This window comes from Scyliorhinus canicula, chromosome 3 (genome assembly GCF_902713615.1).
Source record: "Scyliorhinus canicula chromosome 3, sScyCan1.1, whole genome shotgun sequence".
Lineage (NCBI taxonomy): Eukaryota > Metazoa > Chordata > Chondrichthyes > Carcharhiniformes > Scyliorhinidae > Scyliorhinus > Scyliorhinus canicula.
This window is the reverse complement of record NC_052148.1, coordinates 118,319,153-118,338,970: the sequence shown is the minus strand read 5'-3', so window position 1 is coordinate 118,338,970 and position 19,818 is coordinate 118,319,153. Positions and strand designations below refer to the sequence as shown.

The 19,818-nt window shown below is 47.5% G+C and overlaps 1 protein-coding gene across 8 annotated transcripts in view; it reads left to right on the top strand.

The window, feature by feature from the left end:
• The window catches only part of cep135 (centrosomal protein 135), a 190,808-nt gene that overhangs the window by 103,571 nt on the left and 67,419 nt on the right, over positions 1 to 19,818 (top strand). For all 8 annotated transcript variants that reach the window (XM_038791149.1, XM_038791151.1, XM_038791152.1 and 5 more), the window contains 2 exons: positions 5,516 to 5,739; positions 19,397 to 19,552. In XM_038791149.1, coding sequence (XP_038647077.1) covers positions 5,516 to 5,739; positions 19,397 to 19,552 — 380 coding nt within the window. The remainder of the gene's footprint in view (positions 1 to 5,515; positions 5,740 to 19,396; positions 19,553 to 19,818) is intronic.

Here is a 19,818-nt window from a genome sequence, read left to right as displayed (position 1 = left end):
GGCTCCAGCCCCTCCTGGGTAGTTCCCTTCATGCCTCGCAAGAGAACACCTCGAAGGAGAGCTCTGAGGATGCCACCACCATAGTCGCTGCACGGCTATCATCCCCACCTTCCAATAGCGCAGAGACACACAAACCTTGGTGGGCAAAAGTAGTGGACAGGCTTCTGGGATACATTCTGGTGAGCACCACACAGGTATTGATGTACATCAGATGGAGGCACGAACATCCAGGCGAGACAGCAGTCGGAGGTCTGTAGGATCCCAAGGACCCAGCTGGGCCCCAGTAAGATGCTGAGCCTCTGGACCATGTTTACCCAGAGCTGATACAGTTGATAGGGTGCGACCATGATATAATATTCAGAGGGGAATGTCAGCGACACTCCAGAAGGTCCACAGCCGATTGGAGGAGTCCCAAAGGCTATGGGCACAGGAGATAACAGCGGTAATGCATGGCACCGAGGGCAACACTGCTAGGGTGGCGATTGCAGGGGAGGGCATGGAGCACAACAGCAACATGACTAGTGATGTCCAAGGAATTGCCCAGTTAGTGGTTGAGTGCCTCAGCAGCATGTCCCAGTTTCTGGGGGACATGCGTGGACATCGCTGAGGAGCTCCAGAGCATGTCCCAGTCACTGAGGACTGTGTCCCAGACGCAGGTAGACATTGGCGAGGTGCTGCAGAGCATAGCCTGGTCACAGAGGGTCATCGCTGAAGGCATCGACAACATGGTGCAGACATTGCGGGGGCGCAAAGCCAGATGTCGCAGGGGCATCCTGAGCGCAGTCCAAGATGGCCCCCAGGGTACTATGGGCACTGATCAGGAGGAAGAGGCATTGGAGGCTGACCTGATGCTTCCCTACAGGGTGGAGACGGTGGCCACCAGCACCTTCATCCCTGACAACTGTGCGTCTTGGAGTCAGCATCCAGAACAAGGTGGCATGGCAGGGCATGTTCCGCCGGTGAGTGAACTGGGGCCACCCGCCCCTAGGGCCCCCAGAGGGCGCCCGCCAGGGCCGCCGCCTCAAGACTCTATCGATGCTACTGTCGTGGCCTTCTGTGGCGCCTGGCCTGCCAGCAGCACTGCGAGGGCAGCTTCCGCAGGGGTTCAAGGTGCCATCCATCCCATGTAACATCTGTAATGAGTTGACAAGGGTGAGGGACGGTCAATCGGCGATGGCCTCCAGCCCGGTACCCTCCCGTCCCAATGGCTCCTGACATCACACCCCCTGCCATCCCTCAAGCTGCCCTCCAACATGCCCTGCACATGCTTCCCCGCTGCATTAGGAGCCCCCAAGCACCAGTGCTTGTACCCCAGACACCCCCGGTAATGTTACCTGGACCGGGCATTGGATCCCTCACCGGTGCCCACACTCGCCGTCTGGTTATGGGCATGTCCCCAGTGCTGATGCCCAGCTCTTGGGTGTTTCGATGTTGCCTTCTGCCTCTGTGGTGTTAAAGCCTCTGACGTTCAGGCAGAGTGTCCAGACCTCACATCTGGTTGGGATGCTCGGCAGTAATTCTCACCTGTGACATGTCATGTATACCTACAGGAATCCACTTGGGAGCTGTGAAGTGCTCATATTACTACAATTGCAAATTCCCTATTAGCAATGGCCTCACCTCTGCGCCCAGAGGCCACCACGGTCATGGGTGGTCAATGGGACAGTTAGGCAGTAGCCGGAGCTGCCCCATTATGGGTACAGACAATCCAGGTACTGGCATGGTGGAACAGTGGGTGCCCTGCCAGTCGGCCAGTGGGCAGTCCCACGCGGTCAGGAAATGCCGGGTGTGCGTGCTTGCCGGAGCAATGGAGCATCCCACCAGCAGAGAATCCAGCCCTTTATCTCTTGTCCTGAAAAAAACAATTGGACATAAAAATCCAAAAGCAGGCAACCAAAACAAAATATAACCTTATTTTAAAAGTAGCTAACGAGGGTTTAGAGGCTGCCTGATAGAGACCAGTTAACTCGCCGTAGGAACCACCTAGTTTCCATTCAGATACTTTTTTTTAAAATGTTTTTATTGTCCATTTTCACATTTTCCTTCAAAATTTACACCCCACCCACAGACAGTAAATGGAAACAAATACAAAATCACTCTCCTTAATAATAACAACGATCCCATCCTCCCACCACCCCAAACAACGGCCCACCTGTCAATATATGCATCCAATAAAACAAACCCTCCCACGGTGGAAACAAAAAACAAAGGAGAAAAAGAAAAGGGAGTCGGGGACCGCCCATGGTCACCATAGAGTCCACTCCACCCCCCTCCCCCTACACTCAATGCCATCCAACCTCTGAAAGAGTACCGTACATGATACCCAAGAGTTGCAAACCCCCCCCCCCCCCAACTCCTCCCCTCCACTGCCTCTTGTAAAACTCCCCCCAACCTCGGTTACTTTCCACCCCGGCTAGACCACTCGGACCCTGTTCTGCCAAGCTCTGATGGCTGCAGCCCCTCCCCCCACCTCACTCCCGTTCACTGGCCGGCTTAAACCGGCCAGCGTGGAGGCCCCCGCTCGGGTCCCTTTCCCCCTTGCCCAGCCCTAGGAAAGCCCAGAAATCCCCTTTTAGCACACAAACCCCACATATCCACCTACCCCCCAAAGAGCCCTCATTTCGAGTGAAAGTCCCATCACTTCCCTTGTCCAAATATATACAACATTTGCTCCTTTGGCCCATACACCCACACGCATGAGGTTACATCGGCACATGGCTATTGCTCAATTTCTCAGTTCTGCCACAGTCCTTCTGCCTTCGCAAACGCCTCCGCTGCTGCCGCCGTTCCAGAATACAAGTCCTTGAGCTTGTAAGTCACCCTCAGCTTCGCTGGATATACAATGCCGCACTGCACCTTGCTAATGTACAGTGCCCTCTTCACTCGGTTGAAGGCAGCCCGCCTCCTTGCCAGCTCCACCGTAAAGTCCTGGTATACACGTATACCAGCTCCAGCCCACTGCACCACCCGCTTCTGCTTGGCCCAACACAGGACCTTCTCCTTCACACTTTATCTACGGAAGCACAGAGTCACTACCCTTTGCGGCTCACTCGCCTTTGGTACAGGCCTCCACGACCAATGAGCTCAATCCAGTTCATATCGGGAGGGATCCTCCCCCTCCCCCAATAGTTTTGCCAGCATCGTGGCAAAATACTCAGTCAGCCTCTGTCCTTCAACTCCTTCGGGCAGCCCCACAATCCTCAAATTCTGTCGCCTAGATCTGTTTTCCAGGTCTTCCATTTTTCCTTGCAGATCCTTTCATTTCAATTTTTCATTTCATTTTCATTTCATTTCATCTCCTTCCCCATCGAGGTAAGTTGCTCACCATGCTGCAATAATATCTCCTCCGCTTCCTTCAGTGCCTCCCCTTGCTCCCGCACCTCCGCCATTGCGCTCGCCACCGCTGTCATCACCGGGGAAATCGCCTCCTCCACCAGCACACTCAAAATCTCCCTCATCTCCTGCCTCATTGTCTCCATGCATTTTGTAAACTGCCTTTCGAATTCTGCAGCCATTACCTTAGTTGTTTCTTCAGCCGTAAGCAATGCGGCCTCCCCTGGTGCTCCAGCCTCCATTTTCCTTGGTGACCCCGCAGTGACCTTTCCACTCCCCGACAGACCTTCAGCTGTTTTTTTTACAGCCGTTTTTTTGCTCACCCTCGACATTTTTCTTTACTGTGCCACCTCTGTGCCTTCTTCCCTGCTTTTACCGCCTCCGTGGACCCTGGGACCGGGCTTAAAGCCCGAAAATGCCGTTCCCAAATGGGAGCCCTCCATTGTGCAGCTGCCTCCTGCCCGCCGTCACCGGAAGTCCATCCATTCAGAGACTTAATAGAGCAAGAAGACTTTAATTGTTTTGGGTATTAAATGTGAGGGACGGAACAAATGAGGTGGAGATAAAAGGTCTGAGTTTACTTATTACTGCAAATGATTTTTATTTTTGTTTTTCTTCATAAATGTCTATATTCAAGAGGGTGAAAAAAAAAGAGCTCTAAGCAATGTCTAGTTTCAATAAAGGTGAAGGAGATTAAAATCTAGTCGATGCTTAAAATTATGAAGCATTTAAGTTAATTAAATAATAATAATCGCTTATTGTCACAAGTAGGTTTCAATGAAGTTACTGTGAAAAGCCCCTAGTCGCTGCATTCCGGCGCCTGTTCGGGGAGGCTGGTACGGGAATTGAACCCGAGCTGCTGGCATTGTTCTGCATTACAAGCCAGCTGTTTAGCCCACTGTGCCAAAAGGCTCAAGGCAACCTTTTTAAAGAAGATAAGTTCAAAGAATAAGGCTTTACACTTACAGATTCATCAGTGATGCAATGGTCCAAGCTTTTTTAATATAAGTAAATGGGTGGTGATCATATTTTATCATAAATCTATTCTGTTCCCAGTGGGGGACTGTGAGAAGGGCCCAGTGGACAGCCACTGTACATGTTTATATGGTCAGGTTCTTTTGCATGGATAGTCTTTTGATTACTTTAAACATTCCTAATCCTTGTTAGACACACTAGTTGGAGGTGAGGGTTTAAATAGCTACCCAAACTTCTATTAATTATAGGTGGGGATTTTAATCTTGCACAATTACGCTTTGGACAATTGACAGAAAAGGTTTTGGGAAGAGGCCTGGTGATGGAAGGAGGTTATACTACCCACAGTGCAGGATCTTTACCCAGTATTCCTCATGTTGTGATACATGTTGCCAAATTTAGAGTTGTTGTTTGTTGAAGGAGGATGTCACAAGTTGCTGATGTTGACCAAGTAGTAGTCTCTCATAGTGAGCTCCTTCACCATCATTCCTTTACTGATGAGAAATGTACTCGTGGAAACTGAACAATAATTTTCCCTTTGACTGCAGCTTCATACAAAATCTAGAGATAGTAATCAATGGATACCTCAAGGAAAATATGGGCTTCCTCACACTTGACACTCCCTGTAGAAAATCCTCAAATATTTTACTAGTCCAATGCAGTCTTCAAAACTTTGAGCCTGAAGGGGCAAGCATTCTATCTGGTACAGAAGGACGGGGTCTGTCATCAAGCTTGGGAGAGAGAAAGAAAATGAAGCCTTGAGTTGTTGGATTATTTCCAGCAGACTGCTTACTGAATGTTACTTCATGGTCAGCAGCTACGCTGGGATTCTGGGTTGGGGCATGGCACTGCACCCACCCCACCCACAACCATTTTTCTACAAATAATCTTGTAATAGTTTTGAGGAAAGGGGTTGCAGGAGGAGATGATGAGATTTCATTGGAACATTTGCACCATATTTGGTCACCAGGTATGGGATGGTAGACTGGAGATCAGCATATTTGTACTGTTAACATTCTATTCACCCAGTATGAATGTGAATACAAAAATGTATTCGTATTCATATTGAAGCTATTTGATTTTAAAATAATTAATATTTTTTGTAAAAGTCTGGCGTATTAATAAGATATGATAGCCTGCAATCATCTTGTTGAGATCTAAGCTTTTGCCTGGGTTAATCTTGCACTGCTATGCTTTCAATAATCTTCAGAGCGAGAAATAGTGATGGAATTGGAAAGAATGCGAACACAGCATGGAATCCTGAAAGGGGACTCATCACCGTCTCGTCTGGATAAATTTGTAAAGACTTTGGAGGAAGAAAGGAATTATTACAAAGATGAAATGGAATATCTGCAGGATTTAGTATCTGGAAGAGTCAGCCCTGTCTGCTCTCCGAGACGTGGCCGGAGTCCAACACGAATTTCACCTGTGAAGGTACTGAAAACCATAACGAATGTTGGGAACAGATTGATTGATTGATATTTATTGTCACATGTACTGAAGTACAGTGAAAAGTTTTTTTTTGTGGCCAAGGGAACGTACACAGTACATGCATAGTAGACAGAAGAACAGTCGACAGAGTACATTGACAGATGGGACATCAACAAATAGTGATTGGTTATAATGTGGAACCAGGGCCAAACAAGAGCAGCATAGGGCTTTGTGAATAGTGTTCTTACAGGGAACAAATCATTCCAAGGCAGAGTCGTTGAGGAGTCTAGTAGCTATGGGGAGGAAGCTGTTCCGATGTCTGGATGTGCGGGTCTTCAGACTTCTGTACCTTCTGCTTGATGGAAGGGCCTGGAAGAGGGCAAAGCCTGGGTGTGAGGGGTCTCTGACAATGCTGTCTACCTTCCTGAGGCAGCGGGAGGTGTAGACAGAATCAATGGGAGGATGGCAAGCTTCTGTGATGCATTGGGCTTTCACCACGCTCTGCAGTTTCTTGCGATCTTGGGCCGAGCAGTTGCCATACCAAGCTGTAATGCAGCTGGATAGGATGCTCTCTATGGCACATCTGTAGAAGTTTGTGAGAGTTGATGCAGACATGCCAAATTTCTTTAGCTCCCGTAAGAAGTAGAGATGCTGTTGGGCTGTCTTGACTGTTGCATCAACGTGACTGGACCAGGACAGACCCCTGATGGTGGCCCCCCAGGAACCTAAAGCTATCGACCTTCTCCACTTCAGAGCCATTGATGTGGGGTGTTGCACTACGCTTCCTGAAGTCAGTGATCAGTTCTTTGGTCTTTCCAACATTTAGTGAGAGGTTGCTTTCGGTACACCATGCAACCAAGTGATCGATCTCCCTTCTGTAGTCTGATTTTTCATTGTTTGTGATACGACCCACCACAGTTGTATCATTTGCAAACTTATAGATTGAATTGGAGTTGAACCTTGCCACACAGTCGTGTGTGTATACAGAGTACAGTACAGGACTGAGCACACTTCCTTGCGGGGCCCCGGTGTTGAGGACTATTGTGGAGGAGGTGCTGTTGCCTATCCTGACAGATTGTGGTCTGTTGTTTTCACATAACTAAAATTGCAAGGGAATAATTTGAACACCTATGTTTATTGTTCCTCACTTTCCAATCTTGCATTTTGTACCAACAAAGTAAGTTTTGAAACTCTTACTTTCTCATGGATTACAATGATTATGGCATGTAACCTGTAATATATTACCATGGTTTGTAATTAAGGAAATAAAATTGTGTTTATGTTACACAGAATTCTTACAGTCTTGGCATTTTCAGGTTTAAATTGCATAATGAAATTACTTTGGTAATAATTAAGTATATGTACTCAGTCTTAGTTTTTTAAGTCCCAAAGTACAGAGGAAATGGGACAGAAAGTTGCATGTAGATAGGAGGCATGGGAAAGTCGTGGGAGTGAACGGAAGGCAATTACACTGGGAATATAGGGCTGGATTTTCATGGAGTCGGGGAGACACCAGGGAGAGGTGGAAATGGTGGCTGGGACCCAATTCTGGGATTCCTGACCCTATTTTCAAGCTTTCCAATTTACAGCAATGTCATTCAGGGGTGTGGGCTCACAACCCAAACTAGCCCTAAACCAGCCAATCTAGCTGGTTCCATTGTGGGGATAGTTATATCCTCATCATCTGCAATCCCAATGGAGTTGGGCCAGCTTTTCAAGGAGCCTTTTGTGGCCAAGGCTGCATAATGAGGCTTAGCTGAGAGCCTACATATCTATTAAAGTACTAAAACAACTGCATGTTAGAAAACACTATTTAATTGACAGTTCTGTGTCTGCGATCTGTTCTGTCCAATTCAATGCTTATTTACACGGTATGGAGATTTAAAGAGCTTTCAGTTTCTGTTATTACACTTTAAAAGCTCTGGATAATTGGCACTTTAATTTGGCTGTACTGAAAACAATTTTTAATGAATACATTTTTAAGAAGGCTTTTTTAACACCTCCTGTTGTCACTGTGGGGTCCATTGGTTCTATGCAGGCTTCATAGTGGATGAATGGGCATAAAAGTGTCAAAGCTTGACATGGAAGGTGCTCGGGGCATAGCTTTGCATGGAGGATTGAGAGAGCCTGGAGGGTGGGTGGAGGGCTCGAAGTGGCATGGATGGGCTATGGGGAGTGTGTGGAGAGTGAGGGGGTATGAGGGCTATAGGACCTTTTATTATAACTGGTACGAAGTCCACCAAGCACCAAGGCAAGTCTTTTAAAAAGCCTGTGGTTGCCTCCAAACTCTTTCAGGGAACAGTGGGCCTAACTCCTGTTATCACCCTTCTCTCAGTACGAAAATCCAACCTTTGCAGGCAGCTTCTCTTGAAGTGAGCATGCTAAGCCAAGAAATATCCCAACTGTCTACATCCACCTTGAGGATGAAAATCTAGCCCATAGTCCTGGTTCTGGAATCAGGATTGGTGGACATGGGATAAGTGAATGGCATCTGGAAATGTTGGGGGCCAGTAAGAAGTGACTCTAGTGTATGAAACAGTTAAGGACCATGCCACCCACAGCTTGGAATTGAAAATTATTATCTATGCGCACTAGAACTGGAGTGAGTTACATGGAAAGAATAATTAATGAAATGTGAATGTCAGAAATACAGATTTTTAAAAAAAAAATTTTAATGACAGATTTTCAAAATAACATCTTTATATTTATATGGGTACAATAGTTTACAATATTTCAACCCTTCCACGCCCCCAAACAAGTAATAGCCAATCCTCTCTCTCACCCCCCCCCCCCCCCCCCCCCCAAAGTATCTGATGGTGACCAACCCACTCAAAAAGGAAGTAAACGGTTGAAACCTCAGGTAGAACCTTTCAGCCAACCCTCCAGTGAACTTAGCCACTCCGAGGCATTGGGCCGGGCCGACGACCTCCAACCAAATAAAATCCACCTTCGGACTATTAAGGAAGCAAAGACAAGAGCATCCGCCTTTCTGCAACTCCGATAAAACTGAAATCCCCAAAATACCCAACAACTGACATGGTTCCAAATCAACCCCAAGAATTGCCGACATGGTGCTGAAGAAGGAGAATGAAATTACTTACAAGCTTAGTACAGGACCAGATGATGTGTATGTGATGTTCTGGGCCCCTAGAGCACCTCTCGCACATATCCTCTGCACCGGAGAACAAACCGCTCATTTATGCCCTTGTCAGATGTGCCCTATCTACCACCTTAAATTGAATCGGGCTGAGCCTAGCGCACTCCTCAAAACTAGCAAACCTCCTGTCTACAAGCACGTTCCCAAACTGCTCTAACCCTTCCTCCCACCAAGCCCCAAAGAACGAATCCAAAACCGCCGACTCAAAAATATTGTTTTCATAAATTGGGGACAACACTGGCACAGCACCCAGTTTAAAATGCTGCCTAAACAGCCCTCATATTCTCAACGTAGCAACCACCACGGGTTTATCAGTCCATTTCAGCAAGGAGAATGGAAGGGGAGCCATGACTAGTGCCCTCAAACTGGTGCCTTTACAGTCATTCCTCTCCACCCACCCCCACATGGACTCTGTCCCCTATACTACCCACGCACCTTTTCAATGTTTGCTGCCCAATAGTAGTATAACAGGTTGGGCAATGCTAGGCCCCTGACTACCTGCCTATCCTTTTGGGGAAAAAAACCTACAGACCCATGGGGCTCTGCCCGCCCAACTAAAAGATGAGATCAGCTTATTGACTCTTGCAAAGAAAGATTCTGAAAGAAAAATAGAAATCTGGGGAGGATATTCATTTTTTAAAATAAATTTAGAGAACCCAATTATTTATTTTTTCCAATTAAGGGCCAATTTAGCATGGCCAATCCACCTAACCTGCACATCTTTGGGTTGTGGGGGTGAAACCTACGTAGACATGGGGAGAATGTGCAAACTCCACACGGACGTGACCCAGGGCCGGGATTCGAACCCGGGTCCTCAGCGCCGTAGTCCCAATGCTAACTACTGCGCCACATGCTGCCCTGAGGATATTCATTTTAGCCAACTGAACCCTCCCTGCCAACGTTACGGGGATGTTATCCCACTTCTTTAGGCCCTCCTTCGCCGCTTTAACCAGGTCCCCAAAATTTTACTTCTGCAGCGAGGCCCAGCCATGGGCCACCTAGACTCCTGGATAGCAAAATCTGGACCTGGCCAAGTGGAAAGATAATGTGCTCAATTAGCTCCCCTCCCTGAAAGATTCACTGGAAAACATTCGCTTTTACCCAGGTTCAATTTTTACCCCGAGAAGAATCCAAACTTTGCAAGCGGCTTCATTATCTCCTTTGCACTGGAGGGCAGATCCGTCAAAACAGCAGCAGATCGTCTGAATATAATGACACCTTATGCTCCATCCCCCCACTGTGTAGCCCTCTCCATTTCGTGGATGACCTCAATGCTATGGTCAGAGACTCAATTGCCAAAGCAAACAATAGCGGGGACAGTGGACACCCCTGTCTCGTGCTGCTCCTCAATTGGAATTATTTCCAACTTAAAGCATTAGTATGGATGCTCGTGGTGGGGGCCCTATATGAGCCGAGGCCAAGATATGAATCTAGGCCCAAAGTCAAACATCCCCAAGACCTCAAGCAAGCATTCTCTCCCCCCCCCCCCCCCCCCCCATCAAATAATTGGATTGGATTTGTTTATTGTCACATGTACCGAGGTACAGTGAAAAGTATTTTTCAGCAGCTCAACAGATCATTCAGTACATGGAAGAAAAGGGAATTAAACAAAATTCAAGAAAATACATGAGAATACATAATAGGGCAACACAAGATATACAATGTAACTACATAAGCATTGGCCTCGGTTGAAGCATACAGGGTGTAGTGTTAATGAGGTCAGTCAATAAGAGGGTCATTTAGGAGTCTGGTGACAGTGGGGAAGAAGCTGTTTTTGAGTCTGTTTGTGCGTGTTCTCAGACTTCTGAATCTCCTGCCCGATGGAAGAAGTTGGAAAAGTGAGTAAGCCGGGTGGGAGGGATCCTTGATTATGCTGTCCGCTTTCCCCCGGCAGCGGGAGGTGTAGATGGAATCAATGGATGGGAGGCAGGTTCGTGTGATGGACTGGGCGGTATTCACGACTCTCTGAAGTTCCTTGCGGTCCTGGGCCGAGCACTTGCCATACCAGGCTGTGATGCAGCCCGATAGGATGCTTTCTATAGTGCATCTGTAAAAGTTGGTAAGGGTTAATGTGGACATGCCGAATTTCCTTAGTTTCCTGAGGAAGTATAGGCGCTGTTGTGCTTTCTTGGTGATAGCGTCGACGTGAGTGGACCAGGATAGATTTTTGGTGATGTGCACCCTAGGAATTTGAAACTGCCCACCATCTCCACCTCGGCTCCGTTGATGCTGACAGGGGTGTGTACAGTACTTTGCTTCCTGAAGTCGATGACCAGCTCTTTAGTTTTGCTGGCATTGAGGGAGAGATTGTTGGCGTTACACCACTCCACTAGGTTCTCTATCTCCCTCCTGTATTCGGACTCGTCGTTATTCGAGATCCGGCCCACTATGGTCGTATCGTCAGCAAACTTGTAGATGGAGTTGGAACCAAGTTTTGCCACGCAGTCGTGTGTGTACAGGGAGTAGAGTAGGGGGCTAAGTACGCAGCCTTGCGGGGCACCGGTATTGAGGACTATTGTGGAGGAGGTGTTGGTGTTCATTCTTACTGACTGTGGTCTGTTGGTCAGAAAGTCAAGGATCCAGTTGCAGAGTGGAGAGCCAAGTCCTAGGTTTTGGAGCTTTGATATGAGCTTGGCTGGGATTATGGTGTTGAAGGTGGAGCTGTAGTCAATAACTAGGAGTCTGATGTAGGAGTCCTTGTTTTCGAGATGCTCTAGGGATGAGTGTAGGGCCAGGGAAATGGCGTCTGATGTGGACTGGTTGCGACGGTATGCGAATTGAAGTGGGTCAAGGCGTTCCGGGAGTATGGAGGTGATGCGCTTCATGATCAGCCTCTCGAAGCACTTCATTACAACTGATGTCAGGGCCACCGGGCGGTAGTCATTGAGGCATGTTGCCTGGTTCTTCTTTGGTACCGCTATGATGGTGGTCTTCTTGAAGCAGGTGGGGACCTCGGAGTGGAGTAGGGATAGGTTAAAGATGCCTGTGAATACCTCTGCCAGCTGGTATGCGCAGGCTCTGAGTGCACGACCAGGGATCCCGTCCGGGCCCATCGCCTTCCGTGGGTTCACTTTCAGGAAGGCCGATCTGACTTAGGAAACTGTGATGGTGGGTATGGGTGAATTATGGGCTGCTGGGGCACTCGACAGCGGATTGTTGGTTACCTGCTCAAACCGAGCATAGAATGCATTAAGTTCATCGGGGAGGGGTGCGCTGCTGCCAGAGATACTGCTCGGCTTCGCTTTGTAGCCCGTTATGTTGTTTAGTCCTTGCCACAACCGCCGAGAGTCTGTCTGTGACTCTAGCTTAGTTTGATATTCTCTCTTGGCATCTCGGATGGCTTTGCGGAGGTCGTACCTGGATTTCTTGTACAGGACAGTGTCGTCTGCCTTGAACGCCTCAGATCTGTCCTTCAGTAGGGAGTCAATCTCGCGGTTGAGCCATGATTTCCGGTTGGGGAACGTACGTACTGCTTTCTTTGGCACGCAGTCGTCCACACATTTGCTGATGAAGTCTGTGACGGTGGTGGCATACTCATTTAAGTTAGTCGCTGAGTTCTTAAATATGGACCAATCCACTGTCTCTAAGCAGTCACGTAAGAGCTCTTCTGTCTCATCGGACCAGCACTGCACAACCTTCTTAGCTGGATTCTCCCGCTTGAGTTTCTGCTTGTAAGCCGGGAGAAGGAGCACAGTCTTATGGTCTGATTTCCCAAAGTGCGGTTGGGGGATGGAACGGTAGGCGCCCTTGATTTTTGAGTAGCAGTGGTCAAGAGTGTTCTCGCCCCTGGTGGGACAGGAGATGTGCTGGTGGAATTTTGGAAGTACACTCTTGAGGTTGGTCTTGTTGAAGTCTCCGGCCACAATGAACAAGGCCTCCGGGTGTTCTGTTTCATAGTTGTTTATGACTGTGTACAGTTCATCCAGCGCCTTCCTCACTTCTGTCTGGGGTGGGATGTAGACCGCTGTGATAATGGCTGAAGTGAACTCACGTGGAAGATAGTATGGGCGGCACTTTACGGTCAAGTATTCCAGGTCTGGGGAGCAGTAGGTTGCCAGGGTCACCACATCCAAGCACCAGGAGGAGTTGATGAGGAGGCAAACCCCTCCGCCCTTCGCTTTGCCTGAAGATGCCGTGCGGTCCGCCCGGTGAATAGAGAAGCCTTCAGGTTGTATGGCACAGTCCGGTGAGGCGGGGGTGAGCCATGTCTCTGTGAAACAGAGCACACAGCAGTCTCTTACTTCCCTCTGAGAGGTAAGTCTGGCGTTAAGTTCATCCAGCTTGTTTTCAATCGCTTGGACGTTTGCCAGGAGTATGCTGGGGAGAGGGGTCTTGAAACCGCATTGCTTCAGTCTAACCTGCAGACCGCTGCGTTTCCCTCGCTTTCTCGGTCGGCCGCTGCTGCTGGATGATCCTGGGATCTGATGGGAGACGTCAGCCCTTGTGGAAGGTAGGTGGTTGCGTCTGGCAGGGTCCAGGGCACTAGCAAGGTCCAGGGCGCTGTTTACATTTCCGGGGTTGCGTCTGGCAGGGTCCCGGGCGCTGGTTGAGGTAGCGGGGTTGCTGGGGGGGTGAGTTTGCGATCCGGATGGGTCCCGGCGTTCTGCGGGCGCGGGAATACTTTCTCCACATGTGAGTTAATCACCTCTGATTCAGAGGATGGAGAGGGGGACAAAACAACATTAAGCAGCTTCCGAACATTGGCCAAGAATTGTCTTCCCTTCACCAACCCCATCTGCTCCTCTGATATGACCCCTGGGAGGGAGGATTCCATACGCTTAGCCAAGACCTTTACCATCAACTTTGCATCTGCGTTCAATAATAAAATAGGGTGGTACGATCCACACTTCATTGGATCCTTATCCTTTTTTAATATCAATGAAGCCAGCAATGACCCCGAGTCATAGAATCCTTGAACATCTCGAGCAGCACTGAAGCCAGCAACCCGACCAACTTTTTATAAAATTCAATCAGGAACCCATCCGGCCCCCAGCGCCTTTCCCTACTCCATCAAACCCATAACCTCCAAAGTCAGAGGAGCTTTCAGTCACTCCCTTTTCTCATGTTCCAACACGGGAATAGCCAAACTGTCCAAAAATTCTAGCATTGAGTTCCCATCCTCCGGGGGCTCTGAATCATAAAGGTTCCAATAACACATCTCAAACGTCTCATCAACCTTGGCAGGGCAGAGACGGTTCCACGTACCATGTACAATTTCCCAAGAGGCCACCTCTCACCTTAACTGATGGCCAACAAGCAACCAGCCTTTTCCCCATGCTCATAAAAAGCTCCGCTTGAACGTCTCAACAGGCGCATTGCCCTATCTATTGACAGCAGCCCCAATTTCCTTCTAGCCAGCAATTCCGATGTCGGATGGGCCGAGTGTTGATAGACCAACTCCAAGATGGCATCCACTAACCTCTGCCTCTCTACCCTTTCGCTCTTCTCCCCATGCACCTCAAAAGAAATAATCTCCCCTCGAACAACCACTTTCAACCCCTCCCACAATGTGGAAGGGAAAATCTCATTGCTGCTATCAAATCTCAGCTAACTCCTCTCGCAAAATCCCCTATCCGCCAACAGCAATGTATCAGACCTCCACTGGGGTAATGAGCAAGACCCAACCCAACCACCACATCCACACTACATGTGGAGCGTGGTCAGAAATCACTATCGCCAAGTACCCCTTCCCCATTACCAGCAGGGACCAACCTGTCAGAAAGAAATCAATCCTCGAATACACCTGGTGAACCTGAAAGAAGAATGAAAAATCCTTGTCCCCTGGGTGTAAACGTTACCAAGTGTCTGCTCTCCTCCCCCCATCTGCTCCATGAAGGCCAGCAGTGTCTTTGCCATCCCAGAAGGCCTCAAAGTCTTAGGCCTTGACTTAACCAGCCTAATACGCAATTGAAGTTCCTGCCCGTGATTTTTGGTGCGAGTCCAAATCCGGGATCAATGACTACAACCTATTAATAAAAGATGTGTCATCCCAATTTGGAGCATTTACATTGACCAGTACCACCGGTGCACTCGCTAACAACCCAGTAACCACCACATACCTCCCATTCGGAACCGTCAAAATCTTCACCACAAAAAAAGCTACCTTCTTATTAATTAGGATCGCTGCATTTCTGGGCCATACTATCAAACCCCAAGTGAAGCACCTGACCCACCCAACCCTTCCGTAACCTTATCTGATCTCAAACTATGGGTGTCCTGCAACAGCACCGCAACAGCTTTCAAAGTCATAAGGTACGCAAACACCCTGGATATCTTTACCGGACCACTTTTTAAAAATTAATCTTTATTGTCACAAGTAGGCTTACATTAACACTGCAATGAAGTTACTGTTAAAAGCCCCTGGTTGATCACACTCTGGCACCTGTTCGGGTACACAGAGGGTGAATTCAAAATGTCCAATTCACCTGACAGCACGTCTTTTGGGACTTGTGAGAGGAAACCGGAGCACCCGGAGGAAACCCACGCAGACATGGGGAGAACGTGCAGACTCCGCACAGACAGCGACCCAAGCCGGGAATCGATCCTGGGACTGTGGAGCTCTGAAGCACAGTGCTACTTTCCCGCCCTTACATTCCACCAGCCAGACGGGGGGGTTGGTCTACCCGCCCTTACAGAGTCAGCCATTCCTGTCTCGCGAGGAAGTCCGGCAACCCCCTGAGAAGGGCCAACACCAGGCCCACCCAAGAAGGTCACCAGTTCCCCAGCACACCCAGGCAAAGAAAGATCCTCTGCCACTGTCAGAATATTAACCCATCGTCCCACCACCCACTGACGCCACACCCAAACAACCAACCACAACCATGTCCCCAAATACCACTACCCCCTCACCAAACCCCAATCACCCAATAACCATAACCCCTAAGCTCATGCTTAATAAATCCCCCCTCTTATGAGCCGCAAATAATCCCATCCCTTTACTCCCAGTTGACTAACTTATCTTACTAGTGGGCCCTCGCAGAGAACCTTTCATACCCCAAAATTCCGAAATATCCAAAACCAACTTTATTAATTCCAGACGAGACCACATTAACAGTAAACCGTACCCATCCCATCAACCCCTACAAAACAATTCCACATGTAAAGTTACAAAACAGCCAACTAACACTCTTTCGACCATTGATAACATGCAAAAAAAAAAAGACGAGAAAAAAAATAACCCACACCCACCTCTCAACAAATATCCCTCAACCCGTGCAAAATACGTTACAATTATTTCAACCTCATTCCATTTCTTTGGACGATCCCTCAGCTCCCTCTGGTGTCCTGAAGTAGTGGTCCTTATTTTCGTAGGCCACCCAAAGGCACCCGGGGTAAACCACGCCAAATGAAACTTTATTGTGAAACAGTTCCATCTTGGCCTTGTTAAAACTGCAGGCCAGCTCCATTCTAACATCCTGATGTACTATCACCTCGTAGCCTTCCTATCTGCTATTCCGAAGCTTCTTCACCCACCATAAAAGTCTTTCTTTATCTTGATAGCTAATGAATTGCACGATAATCACATGAGGTGGCTGACCTGCACGAAGCCTCTGCCACAACGATCTGTGAGCTCGATCAAACTCAGGAGAAGCCGCCATTTACTCTTTCCCCGTTCACCTTAATCGTTCACCTTAACCCTCAGACCCTTGTTTTGGGTCACCACCGTTGCCATTTCCAGCTCCCGACAAGCAGTCTGGTCAATCTGCCTTGACAGAGTAAACCCTATCTTTTGCAGCTATGCATCTTGCTGCTTCACCATCTCGTCCACCTTAGCCAGGGCCCCTCGAATCGAGGAAATCTCTGCTCCGATCGCCTTCTCATGGTCTTCCGAGATCTCTCGACACAGTTTCTGCAGTTCCACAGCTATAATTTCAGCAGTTGATGGTGTGGCCCCTGCCACTGCAATCGCCTCCTCCATTCTCCACCAAGGCACACAAAGCCGTCACTTTTGAACTTGTTTCTTTCTTCCTCTGTTTCCGAGTTCAATACCAATTGTGTATCCCCTTACTGTGGGATACTTAAACCATCGACTTCAAAACATTTTGGCTTGTATTTCCATCACCGGCTGGGTGAAAAGAGCTTAAATCGCGATCACAAGCAGGAGCCCCCACATGTGCGACCGTTCAGTTACATGCCACATCAGAAGTCCAGAAATACAGTTAAAATGGAAGTTTGTAAGCATGCCGAAGGTTTACAGAAAAATCTGATGGGGGAAAAAATGCAACAAAGTTGCAAGAGCAACTACTACATATTTGTAGATAGTGCATGCTATGCAAAATATAGTATATTACCAGTAAAACTTTGACAAAGCTCTTTGCCAGAACTTTGACAAAGAGTCATCGGACTTGAACCGTTAGCTCCTTTCTCTCCCTACAGATGCTGCCAGACCTGCTGAGATTTTCCAGCATTTTCTCTTTCGTGATCAGCCTCCCCGAACAGGTGCCAGAATGTGGCGACTAGGGGCTTTTCACAGTAACTTATTTGAAGCCTACTTGTGACAATAAGCGATTTTCATTTCATTTCAAAACTCCTATGGCCTTGATCTAAGTTAGAGATAGTATTGTGTGCAAGGTTTTATGGGAGAACACCCCACAGTTCATTAGAAGAACGGTGGAGCAAAATTCCCACCTGCCCACATACTTTCCAGTGACCCTAGCTGAAGTTGTGGTAACGAGAGTTTGGGGCAGCCCGCTTGCGTAATGAAGGCGCTTTAGTAGAGTTCATCCCTGTATAGCTTTGTAAGACAGAACAGCCCACAGCGACGCTCCTTGAATTTGCTCCAAACCCTTCTGGGCCAAAGGTACAAATTAGCTTCACAAGGAAAACTATATTGTGTCACATCTTATAGCTAATCTCTTCTGTGGTCAATTATCTAGGAAAAGGTTGATGCCATTCAAAAGACTTAAAAGCTTTGGGGGAGTTTGCCAACTTTTAGTGGCTAAAACTTCTTCTCAGCCATTTTATAGTAGATAAGGTAGATTTCTAAGGATAACTCGGGTGCTCTCCCAACATGGCTTCTGAATTGAAAGGTAGAGATGGCAATTAAAGATCAGCATTCCCACCAGAGAATGGTCAGAGCTACAAAAAGAAATGGGAAGATAAAAAGTGGTAACATCCCGGTTTCCACGACCTTGACTGGAAATCTACCTCAATTTCACTTGACCAAAAGATTGAAATTTTGTTCCCATCATGTTTCAAACAAGCTGAGAAGTTGAGGTAAAAACAGGAAGTGCTGGAAATACTCAGCAGGTCTGGCAGCATGTGGTGAGAGTAACTGAGCTGGAGTTATGAGTCATAGAATTTGCAGTGCAGAAGGAGGCCATTCAGCCCATCGAGTCTGCACCAGCTCCTGGAAAGAGCACCCTACCCAAGGTTAACGCCTCCACCCTATCCCCATAACCCAGTAACCCCACCCAACACTAAGGACAATTTTGGACACTAAGGTCAATTTATCATGACCAATCCACCTAACCTGCACATCTTTGGACTGTGGGAGGAAACCGGAGCACCCGGAGGAAACCCACGCACACACGGGGAGGATGTGCAGACAGTGACCTAGGCCGGAATCGAACCTGGGACCCTGGAGCTGTTAAGCGATTGTGCTATCCACAATGCTACCGTGATGCCCTATATGAGTCCATGACTCTTTGTAACTGAAGAGAGGTAGAAATGTGATGGGTTTTATGCTGTTGAAAGAGGAGAGGAAGAAAAAAGGGAAGGTCTGGAATAGAGCAGGAGAGATTAAATGACAAAGATGTCATGGAACAAAAGGCATGGTTGTATAAGGGACACAAAACAAAGAAAAGTACAGCACAGGAACAGGCCATTCGGCCCTCCAAGCCTGCGCTGACCATGCTGCCCGTCTAAACTAAAATCTTCTACACTTTCGGGGTCCGTATCCCTCTATTCCCATCCTATTCATGTATTTGTCAAGATGCCCCTTAAACGTTACTATCGTCCCTGCTTCCACCACCTCCTCCGGCAGCGAGTTCCAGGCACCCACTACCCTCTGTGAAAAAAAACTTACCTCGTACATCTCTAAACCTTGCCCCTAGTAAAGAAATATAACGTTTATCCAGAGTGAGTATGAATGGCAGAATAATGAACAGCTCTGAATCAAAGCAAAGCAATGTTTATAGGTGAAGTACCAAGGACATGTTTCTTCCAGATGAACTGTTTGGGGGAATTATACTATTTGTACTCTTTATACAAAACTATAGCGACAGAGCTAATTGGCTCAACATGTTTTTCTGGATCTTTATTCAATTGTACAACAGATATTTATACATAAAAATATTTATGTTGTGTTACAGGGGTTCTGGCCTAAAACAAAAAGGTGGATTTTTAGCTGGTTGTAATTGAAATGCTATATGTTTATTGCAGGTTATAATTAAAATGCTATATGTTTACTGTTCATTGGCATTCTTTAGAAGTATTTTTACAAACTTTACTGACAGAATGTTAGTTTTAATGCATTAAAGAGAAACTATGTTTCTTCCACAGAGTAGTAGCCTCAGCTCTGAGCTGTTGCAGGCTATCAGAGAGCGGGATGAGTTGCAATCTGTGCTAGACAATTTTGAGCAACACATGGCAGAAATCCAATCAAATGTCAAGATGGTGACGGCAGAACGAGACAAATTGCTTATGATTTATGAACAGGTATTAATCGAATAAGAATGAATTGTAAATTTTTCATTTGGTATACTATATGGAAAAGTATTTATTCAATGAGTGTGACCCTTTAGAGCAGTGCTTTTCAAGCTTTTTTCCCCCAGGGACCCACTTTTGCCAACTGCCCAACATTCATGACCCAGGCCGGCCGACTTTTGTGACGTACGCCACATTCGCTTACCTTTAATGCAAATGGAGAATCTGCTTGGCACTCAGTATCTCATTCCAATCAGGTTCACAAGCGAAGAGGGTAA